The 11,680-nt window shown below is 36.6% G+C and overlaps 1 protein-coding gene across 2 annotated transcripts in view; it reads right to left on the reverse strand.

Annotated features, from left to right (window-relative positions):
* Nucleotides 1–11,469, reverse strand: part of LOC121313435 (V-type proton ATPase subunit H-like) — a 65,180-nt gene extending 53,711 nt beyond the window's left edge. Inside the window, exons 1-5 of one of the 2 annotated variants that reach the window (XM_041245963.1) lie at nt 11,397–11,469; nt 10,022–10,165; nt 6,867–6,966; nt 6,676–6,765; nt 1,551–1,664 (exon numbers count right to left, since the gene is read on the reverse strand). In XM_041245963.1, the coding sequence (XP_041101897.1) occupies nt 1,551–1,664; nt 6,676–6,765; nt 6,867–6,966; nt 10,022–10,125 (408 nt within the window). In that variant the 5' untranslated portion in view covers nt 10,126–10,165; nt 11,397–11,469. Of the gene's footprint in view, nt 1–1,550; nt 1,665–6,675; nt 6,766–6,866; nt 6,967–10,021; nt 10,166–10,476; nt 10,576–11,396 lie in introns of those variants that run through there. The other variant, XM_041245962.1, reaches the window with a different exon arrangement.
* Between the last annotated feature and the right edge of the window lie 211 nt (nt 11,470–11,680).

An 11,680-nucleotide genomic window follows, 5' to 3' on the forward strand; every position in this document is an offset into this window, starting at 1 on the left:
CACTGACTTAGTATATGAATATAAGATAAGAATCTAAGCTCATCCGTTTTTCACAGGTTTGCCCACACAGTCACCACGTCGCAAATATAAATCTTAAATGTGTATCTGTGCTAGTGTATGTGTGAGAAATTACTAAGAAAAGCCATCTGAGCATTAAGTCCACAGAATATCATTTAGAGCACCATAATTTGATTTTGTTGTTCAGCAAGAGAAGTTCATTTAAGTGTGTATCATAAAACATAAGGCATTAGCATACAGCATGGGCGCCTGTTGAGGAAAACAGAATAGAGAATGTGCTGCCCCCAACTGGAAAAAGAAGTTATTGAGGTTTGTTGACAACAATGTATAAATCAATATTTTCCTATATACTGTGGTAGGAACAAATAAAAAGCAGCAAGTATAGTACCCCATTGGGAAGAAATCTCCCATAAAGGGGATATAGGTCTAGTTGAGATGGCCATAAGTACGTATGTATGCATGTCACACTTCACAGTTTTTCATATACAGTAGTCTCTCCATATTGGAACACCTCCTAAGAGTAATCTTTGGCTTAGGGAACAACCTTGCGGTCAAACAGAATTTTCCCCATTGTAAATGCGCCGCCTAAAGGAACAGGAAGTTCACGTAAAAGGACACCTTTTGGCACTGATAGCGATTTGTTGCTAACCGAATCAAAACTGATACAGTACTGTTTTGTAACCTGATATAACTCATCATCATCATCATCATCATAATCATCATCATCAGTCAAATGGTTTATTGAATCTTTGCAAAACTGACTTAACACACAAGTAATCCGCAACCTTAAAACTTTGTGGAAACCCAGTTAAAGAAAACTGCATGATATCAGCAGTAGGCCAAACTGGAACACAGAAAGAAACACTTCAATGTACCCTCCTGTATATTAATATTAATTAGGTCATTTGCATTTGGAAGGAGAATTCCTTTCCCTAAAAGAAGACTACATAAACCGAAAGGTACTACCAAAATTGCATGAGGAAAAGGTGAGACTTATTTGTATTTTTCTATGGAAACCATGTCACGTTTTCACTACCTGCACTCAAACTGTTTATAAAAATTATTCCCAATAAGTATGCTTCAGTCTGTAGAAGGAACACAGCATTCTTACTGCAGCACAACTCAAGTGAGAAGTGTAAATCAAAAAATGAATTATAAGATCATAGAAAAAAAAATAGAACAAATTTAATCTTTCATCTGACCTGTTTTAAAGTGCTGGGTAAGGACTCTCATTTTATAACATCTTCATTCTCAACAACAAGGGATTTATTTATGATATTGCACATTCGCATAATGTAGACATCCATTTTTTAATGGAGATTTATTATTTCGTGTCACTGATTTAGATGCACTTTCAGATGCTTGTAGGGGAACAGTGTCCATACATGCAGAAGTGTCTTGAATTAGTTGGATTTTTTTTTTTTTTATGGTGTTGAATTATTTGATGTGTTTTGCATATCCAATATATGAGAGACAGCTAAGGAGACAGTACAGACTGCGCATCACATCTGTTCTTCCAAGAAGTTACTCACCATGTGAACAGTGAATAGATCCTGGCGATTCAGCATTGGCAGAAAGTAGGACCAGGCCGTGTTTTTAGTTCTTTTGGCATAGTCAAAGAAGATGTTAACACGCTGATGGTTTTCCTGTGGGTGAAAAAACACAATTAAGCATTCATGTCTGAAGCAGTGGTAATTCATGTGCTCGTTAATTAATGGCAACGAGAGTTATGCTGTGGAATACATGATAAACCCTAAAACCTGACTGGATGAGACAATCAAGTAATATAATACGGAATAAAGGACTGCTACAGAAACTATTACTGACCAGATATTGCATTTGGCCTATTTACCAATACAACACTTTCTATTTTACATACCACATAAGTAAGCATGTCTAAAAAAAAAAAAAAAAAACAGATAAATGTGTCAGCAAGACAGACAAGACTTCTTGCTCGGTCATCCAGTTTGAAGGGACGGCCTAATATAGGCAGGGTCTTGGTGGTTCCATACATCTTCCACTTCTTAATAATTGTCTTGACCGTGCTACAAGGGATATTCAAGGACTTTGATATTTTTTTATACCCATCCCCTTATCTATGCCTTTCAAAAACTTTGTCCCGGAGTTCTTTGGAAGCACCTTGGTGCTTATGGTTAAGTCTTTGCTTTGAAAAGCACTACCCAGCAGAGGGAACCTACAGGAACTGCTGAATTTATCCTGAAATCATGCGAATCACTACAATTGAACACAGGTGGAAGCTATTTAACTTTGTGTGTGATTTTGAAGGTGATTGGTTACACCCGAGTAATTTAGGATTGCTACTACAAGGGGGTTGGACACTTATCCAACCAAGCTATTTCAGTTTTTATTTTATTTTTAATTAATATTCTACAAATTTCTAGAATTTTTTTTCACTTGAAAATTGTGGGGTAGGATGTGTAGATAAATGAAAAATCCAACAATTTTAATTCCAGGCTATAAAGCAACAAAAGGTGAACATTTTGAAAAGGGGGTGTAGACTTTCTATAGGCACTGCGTGCATGTATGTATACATATATATATATAAAATTTCAGCTTTTTTGCAGAGGGCAGCAGGTTTTCCTCAAGGACTTCTTTGTACTTTGCTCCATTCATTTTCCCTTCTATCCTGACAAGTTTCCCAGTCCTTGCCGATGAGAAACATCCCCATGACATGATGCTGCCACCACCATGCTTCATAGTAGAGATGGTATTCTTTGGGTGATGCGCTGTGTTGGGTTTACGCCAAACATAACGCTTTGCATTTAAGCCAAAAAGTTCCATTTTAGTTTCGTCAGACCACAAAACTTTTTGCCACATGGCTACATGGCTCCTGAGTGTTTTTTTGGATACTTCAAATGGGATTCAAGGTGGGTTTTCTTAAGTAATGACTTCCTTTTTGCCACCCTACCATACAGGCCAGATTTGCAGAGTGCTTGGGATATTGTTGTCACATGCACACTTTGACTAGTCTTGGTCATAAAAGCCTGTAGCTCTTGCAAAGTTGCCATTGGCCTGTTGGTAGCCTCTCTGATCAATCTCCTATTGAAGGCCTTTGATATTTTTTTTTATACCCATCCCCTGATCTTTGCCTTTTAACAACTTTGTCCCAGAGTTCTTTTGATTTTTTTTTTTTTTTTTTTTTTTTTTTTTTTTTTTTTTTTTTTTTTTTTTTTTTTTTTTTTTTTTAGTGCCTTGGTGCTCATGGTTGAGTCTTTGCTTTGAAATGCAAAGACTCAACCATATATATACATATATATATATATATATATATATATATATATATATATATATATATATATATATATATATATATATATATATACACACACACACACACACACACACACACACACACACATATATAAATATACAGTAACGTTATCGGTTGCTATCGACCTAAAATAATCAAAACTTTGCAGACACCAGGATTGCAGTGTATCACTGAGAACAGGTATATTTCCTCACACTAACATGACTAAGGCCAAGCCCATGCCAAAAGAAAATAACAAAAACTTAGATCTAACCAATCGCTTTTTCCTATCATACAGCCACAGCCACTCCGCAACAAGCTGTGTTTTCCCCATAAACTAGCACACTGTTCGTTTATCTGGTTCGTCACAGTACAACACTGCTTCTCTTAGTACAACGTTTCTCTAACTGAACATGGAGGACCCTGTAGCCACTATTTATAGCTCCGTCCCACGTGATTCCCTTCCCTCTAATCGCTGCACCCCTGCTGTTCCCACGTCGGACTAACCTCCGACCCTAAGAACTACCATAGCCCCTGAAAGGGGGGGGGGGGGGCTAGAGGTCACACAGAGCCTCAACTACCACCCCTCCCACACTCATTTACCCATTTACCACCAAGCACACCGGCAGACACACACACACACACACACACACACTCATGCTCACGCTCCTAACTACGATCCCCATACAATCTCCCCCACCCCACATACACTTTTCTCTAATGGTGTGGGCGGTCTCACAATACACAAGAAGGACAAACAAACAACAGACACATAACTGTTTACAGTCCCTTCAGGGGCAGCGATGAAGCAGTCCAAAAGTTCCAAGATCGCTACATTGCCCCCCCCCTCAGTTGCCAGCCACCTGATTACTGTGTATACAATTGCGAAGACTGCGATCCCTTTTTACCTTAATAGCAGCTCCTATATAATGTATAACTACAGATACAGTACCACAGTCCAGTAGTGTTAAGTGACTAGATATATAATAGCTGTTTCTTTGTAGAAAAAGGCTTTCACATTGTATCCCAAAATAAATATCATACTTTACATACATATCCTTAAGTAAATGAAAGGCAAATATTTCTGAGTGGTGTTCTGATATGGGAACTTATAACGTTAGATCCTTCTGGAGATGGACATGGTTGTGCACTCTGGGTTCAAACAGTAAAAGTTCAATAATAATACAGTTTTTGGGTTGTTGTACAGTGCTGGGAGGTGGTGGTGGTCTTTCTTTTTTGTATTGCCGCCTCACAACGTTGATGTGTGTCCACCAAGCAAAACGGTATTGCCAATCGATGCCCTGCTTCGCTCCCTGCAAGTGGTGCCGCGCCGCTCATGTGTGTCCTAGGCTTCACACGGCACTGAACATGTTGCCTTTAAAACCGAACTCACATGATTTACACAAAATGCTTTTAAAAATATTCAGTAATTTAAAAAATAAAATAAAATAAAAAAAAGAAAACATACATAAGTATAAGTAAGTTAGGCTTCTTGAGTTAAACACCACTGGTGTCAGAAAACTACTGTGCATCACCATTTGTTGAAGCAGTAAAAAATGTAATTAATTGGAATGGGGGCAGACATCTGAAGCATGCTAATCACAATCGGATGTATAGATAATCTATAACCAAGCAATTATTAAAATGAACGGGATACCAAAGTATAAAAAAAAAACAAACAAACAAAAAAACACTTTTGCAAAATTAATCACAATGTTGTACCTTATCTTTTATATCTTTTACTTGGTGTACATAATTATACATTTCCTCTCTTCGGATCTGTAGATTTGTGTAGCCTACAGTACTGACAACTACTCATAATCCTCCCAGATTGAATAAAGTCAAGCAGAAATGCGCTCCATACAATAGAATTAATAGCATTACTGTCATATTTTTTGTACATTTGCTGTAAATTCTCCAGTTAATAACCGATAACTAGGTAGTAAAGACTGTCGGGTCAGGGACCCTGATGGGTGTCCGTTTTTTTGAGTATTCATGCAATTTGCAGTGCATTTTTGCGGTACAGTAGGAAAAAATATAGGAGGTGTAATGTAGAAACCAACTAGCTTCATTTGTCATAGTACTGAAACAAATCTGTTGCTGTTGTCTTTATTTAAAAAATGCATCAAATGCAGAATAAATGTTTACAACTTCAAGCTTTATAAAATGTTTCTATTTCTGACTATCCCACACAAGAAACTCTCCTGTGATGAGACCGTATTTCCAAACTGACCATCAGTCAGGCTCATAAGTTATTTACCTCATCCTGACTTTTTAAAGATTGGTCATACAGCACAGACATACAAGTAATAATTCAGTTTCTATTTGCTGAGCTGGAAAAGATTATTGAGCAGATATGTATATTACAGTCTATATAAGTCCAATGGTTTATTTAAAATGTTGCACCACATGATTCACAACAGAAATTATTACATATGACTGTCAGAATCTGCAGTCAGTGTGGTTGCCAGCCACCACCGCCACTTTCTGAAGCCTCTGGTTTTCCATGGAGGACCCCAAGTCAACTCTTGCTTAGCTTAAGAAATCCGATGAGCTAAGTTGTTGTTGTAGTTTTATTCTAACTTGGTGGGAATGACTACCAATGTCCCTGAAACATATGAACATATGTCTGCTTAATTTATCTAAATAGTGGTTTATCTAAATACTGCGACAGCAAAAGTTTTATAAAATCGAACAGACCAGACAAAACTGTAAGAAACTAAATAAATCAATTGAAACAAATGTGCGTGTGATTCTCTTCTACACTTCAATTGTCTCAAATTAGCATTTTTGAAAAAAACACGTTAGAAAACATTCATTTCAATACCAAAAGAGTGAAATTCTCCCCACCACCTAAACGCCTTTATGTTGTGTCCTTCACCAACCAGTTGCTGCCATTATTGACTAACATGCTTTGCCGAAGGCACTTCTGAGATCAATATACATAACAGAGCTCCTGAAAATAAGGCAGTAAGCTATGTTCTTGGTCTGTCTTGCATTTCCTGTGTCATTTCACAGGGAAGGTGAAACTGTGCCTACCCCTTCATTGGATTCTTTCCTGTCAATAACCAATTACATGCTTCCCTAAATGACTGAGGTGTTCAGCAGAAGAGACTACTCGGGTGAAATTACCAAGGATGTAAGGAAGGCAAGTAAGGAAGGCAAGTAAACTGAGAACTGGTACCAGAACTTGTCTGTTTTAAAATTAAAATACATGCACATTTGAGACCTATATAGCTAATGGAAGTGTAAAATTGGTAAGATAAATATTGATTCTGTAAAATGGTTTATTTTACAAAGGGTTTGAAAGACTTATTTCACAAATGTCTCATAGTCTTGACAGATTACATATTGCATAAATAATTAACAAAAGATTGCCATCTTACCTGAAGTGTATCATCGATCAAAGTCAAAATGTACTGTACAGTTTGCTCCTTGGAAATATGAGCCATAAGGTTGAGGAACGTTTTTGCACACTGTGATGGAATAAAATAAACATTCACAGTTAAAACAGAAAAGGAAAGGTACAAATGAATCATTAAAAAACAAACAAAAAAGAATAATGTTTTTGTTTTACCTGGTGTCCTTCATTAGTGAGTATGGTGTGCTTCTCTTCAGAACGAGCCATTTCAAACTTCTTAATAAACTCACAGTCCTCTCCTGAAATCATTTGGCCTCTGAAAACACAGTAGTGTCAGGTGTGGTTACAATGTCTATAGAAAGTCTACACTCCCTTGAACTTTTTTCACATTTTGTTGTCAGGGCCTCAGAGTTTCATGCATTAAGTGAGAATTTTTTTTCCCACTTATCCATACACCATACTCCACACTGTTAAGGGGAAAAAAGTTTTTTTTTTATTGAGAAAAAAAATATATATTAAAAATACAAAACAAAGATCATAATTTGATAAGTCTCCACCCACCCTGTGTTAATACTTGGTGGAAGCACCTTTGGCAGCAATTACAGCTGTGAGTCTGTTGGGATAGGTCTCTACCAACTTTGCACACCTAGATTTGGCAATATTTAGCCATTCTTCTTTATAAAACTGTTCAAGCTCTGTCAAGTTCCTTGGGGACCACTGATAGACAGAAATCTTCAAGTCATGCCACAAATTTCAGATTGGATTTACATCAGGGCTCTGACTGGACCACTCAGGAACACTTACCATTTTGCTCCTTAGCCACTCCAGTATAGCTTTGGCTGTGTGCTTTGGGTCGTTGTAATGATGAAAGGTGAATTTCCATCCCAGTTTCAGCTTTCTTGCAGAGGACAGCAGGTTTTCCTCAAGGACTTCTGTACTTTGCTCCATTCATTTTCCCTTCTATCCTGAAGTTCCCCAGTCCTTGCCGATGAGAAACATCCCCATGACATGATGCTGCCACCACCATGCTTCATAGTAGAGATGGTATTCTTTGGGTGATGCGCTGTGTTGTGTTTGCACCAAACATAACGCTTTGCATTTAAGCCAAAAAGTTCCATTTTAGTTTCGTCAGACCACAAAACTTTTTGCCACATGGCTACATGGCTCCTGAGTGTTTTTTTGGATACTTCAAACAGGATTCAAGGTGGGTTTTCTTGAGTAATGACTTCCTTTTTGCCACCCTACCATATAGGCCAGATTTGCAGAGTGCTTGGGATATTGTTGTCACATGCACACTTTGACTAGTCTTGGCCATAAAAGCCTGTAGCTCTTGCAAAATTGCCATTGGCCTCTTGGTAGCCTCTCTGATCAATCTCTTTCTTGCTCTGTTATCCAGTTTGGAGGAGGGGCCTGATATAGGCAGGGTCTCGGTGATGCCATACACCTTCCACTTATTAATAATCACCTTGACTGTGCTCCAAGGAATATTGAAGGCCTTTGATATTTTTTTTTATACCCATCCCCTGATCTCTGCCTTTCAACAACTTTGTTCCAGAGTTCTTTTGAAAGTGCCTTGGTGCTCATGGTTGATTCTTTGCTTTGAAATGCACTACCCAGCAGAGGGAACCTACAGGAACTGCTGAATTTATCCTGAAATCATGTGAATCACTACAATTTAACACAGGTGGAGGCCACTTAACTTGGTGGTTACACCTGAGCTAATTTAGGATTGCTACTACAAGGGGGGGGTGGACACTTATCCAACCAAGCTATTTCAGTTTTTAGTTTTAATTAATTTTCTACCAATTTCGAGCAATTATTTTTCACTTGGAAGTTGTGGGGCAGGACGTGTAGATAAATGAAAAACTATTTTAATGCATTTTAGTTCCAGGCTATAAGACAAAAAGGAGAACATTTTGAAAGGGGGTGTACACTTTCTATAGTCACTGTACTTTACATGGTGGAGACCCTACTTTAGGGCCACACAATACATTTTATTTGTTGGGCACTTTAACACTGCGCACCATGTAATATGTAGATTGTCTCTTGTTGTGGGTAGAAGTGGCTAAATACAGGAGAACTCTGAACAACCGAAAGCCAACCAACCGCATATCAAATCAACCACGCAGGTTCTCGTGGGCTTTTCTTTCTCTGTGAAATGGTTTATCACTCTCTAATGCTCATAGTGTGAAATGGTTTCTCACTCTTTAATGCTAAGTATCAATTCCATGACATGATATTTCAGCACAAAACGTAAGACAAAGATCACACAAAAACGAGTACTAAGGCTGTCACAGCAACAAGCCTCTTCTCACAAATGAGGTAAAACAAAATGAGCTGAGGACTATTTGGAGTAAATAGCTTAAAGTTCTAAAGATAAGATATACCCACTCCCTGTTCTGACTAGGCCAACCAGTTCCTAATTAAACTGGCTGGCCTAGTTGGAAATGTTAACAAGAGGGAAGGAAATACCACAAGTCCCCTCAAAAGCTTAAGAAGGGGCGAACAAAAGTATTGAACAGAGAATTGAAATAAAGCTGAACAAAACTAAATCTGACAAAGTATTCTTAATGCTCCAGAAATTATTTATTTATTTATTTTTAATTCAGTGCTGCAACCCCCCCTTTACCTGCTAGTTGATCATTATATTGTACTTAAGATACTGCATTAGAAATAATATTGTAGTTGGTAGATATTTCGAATTTACTATGAAAAATGTAAAAAAACATATAGCTGCTAAATTTGTTTGGTTGTTGCAAGGATTGAATAAAAGTAGACAGTTTCTGAATTTACAATATAAAAGACTAATAAACAAGTATTCACAAATAATGGAGTTATTGAATGATTCTAGACAAATAAATATCCAATAACATCTCATTTTGTAAAAAATAAATAAAATAATTAAAGTGAATCTTCTACTGAATCTAACAGTAAACACTTAGTGCTGAAAGATGTATTATGGTTCCTTACGCCATGTACTTAAAACATATTTTAATCATTACCCCAAGACTCTAAATCACCACAGAATCTTCCACATTCAGCTGTACTTCACAATAACGAAATCTCAAACAAATAAGGCAATGCTCTTTAGATACAGTAAATTAATTGTAACCAACACCAAATATAGTCTAATTAGTCTAATATTAGTATAACTAAAAACAAAACCCTTGTGCAGTAAGTTTAAGAGGTACTTTGAATCTGGGGAAGTAACTACAAACATGTAAATTCAAAATAATAATAATAATAATAATAATAATAATAATAATAATAATAGTTATTTTGACTGTTTGTTTTTTATGTAGGTCTAACATTGGAGTGCTTCATCATCTCCAAAAACAAGACATCGTTCAAATATATTTCCTTCTACTTACTGAAGGTATAATTGCCAGTTGACTTTATTAGCACGGACTTCTGCAGCCTTGGCTGCAATGATGTTGGTTGGAACAGCAGCATCAACAGCTCCTCGGATGTCCATTTTGGGATTGTTCCTTTCCTCTTTCCTTGCTCACAGTTTTCTAAAACAGGATGAAAGATTAACAGGGTTGCATTACTAATATTACTTTTTCTTCAGCTGAGTTACACAAATAAATCATAATTATTGTAAATAAACTACAATAACTCAACAAAATGTATATTTACATTAAATACTGACAGCACTGGATAGCAAAACTCGGTTAGCTACATTAAAATATTTTTCCGAACCTTTAACATATACGCATATACACAAAAAAAAATAAAAATAAAAAAGTTACACTATACTGTGGTAATGCAATAGCAGACTGTGGATCTAAACTTGCTTTCTCACAACTAACTGACATTTCCTTACCTGTAGAAAGCATACAATTCAGAAGTTAATTAATTAAAATACATTAACAAAACAAAAATAAACGTAGTTTTATCTTTTTAAAATATATTTTGTAATAATTTATTTTCTTATAATCCCCTCAGTCTTAACCAGCCCTCTGTTGCAGAAATGGCAGCAGCCTGCTTCAAATAACAATAGTGACCTTCAGTGGTGTGTCCTGCTCTAAAAAGCAAAAACAAATAAACATACCAGAACTGTGTTGACAAAACAGCTATAGTAACTACCCGCTGGACAGCATCTCAAATCTTGTAAAGGTAAGTCATAACTCTCTATAATGAGATTTCACTGGTTGGTATCTGAAAATACCTGGTTTTGGTTTTGCACAATGTTTTTCCTCTGTGATGTATACTGTACAAGCCTAAAGCAAGCCTCATTTTTGTATGAACTGTTCTCTGTACTTAAAATGGATACTGTAGTGGATTTCAATTTGAAATAAAGCAGTGACCTACATTTTAGCAACATATTAGTACTTAGCAGAAAGCTACTTTTCGTAAACGGGAAGTAAAACTGGAATTTTATCGTAAATACATTATGCAAGATTGTTCTGGTTTGGGGAACACTAACGGTAATAGTGTAGATTAACACACTTTTTAAATACAGATAGTTTTATTATGTATATTTTGTATTATTTTATTTATTTATTTATTTATTTATTTATTTATATCAGACTGCTCGTACCCTTCTGGTGTTACATGTCAATATTACTGGTGACTGCCTGTGTGTCCTTCAGACAGATCTTGCAAATAGTTTTTTCTCACAAGCATTAAAGATGCGTAGTTGCCATTACAGTACTTCGTTTCAAAGTAAATACAAGCTTTAATAAAATACAAAATGTCTACTAATATCTAATGAGAAAAGACCGTATTGAATGTTTTTCTTACCTGCTGCTTCTCAGCTAATAACAAACCCAACAGCGTCACACACTCGATCATGTGACTTGATCATATGATGGAGAGCCACTCTGGGATTAACCACGTGATCGACGACAAAAGAGTAGCCTACTAAATCAGTAACGAGACGAAGACAGGATTTACAAATGCTGTACTGGTTATTAGGGGTCCAAGCAACGAAGTTGTAGGATCCCAGTTGTAATTGTGAGGATTATTATTATTATTTATTAGGCTTCCCAGCCACAATGGCTGGGAAGCCTATTGTTTCTGTTAGG

Source organism: Polyodon spathula, chromosome 3 (assembly GCF_017654505.1).
Source record: "Polyodon spathula isolate WHYD16114869_AA chromosome 3, ASM1765450v1, whole genome shotgun sequence".
Lineage (NCBI taxonomy): Eukaryota > Metazoa > Chordata > Actinopteri > Acipenseriformes > Polyodontidae > Polyodon > Polyodon spathula.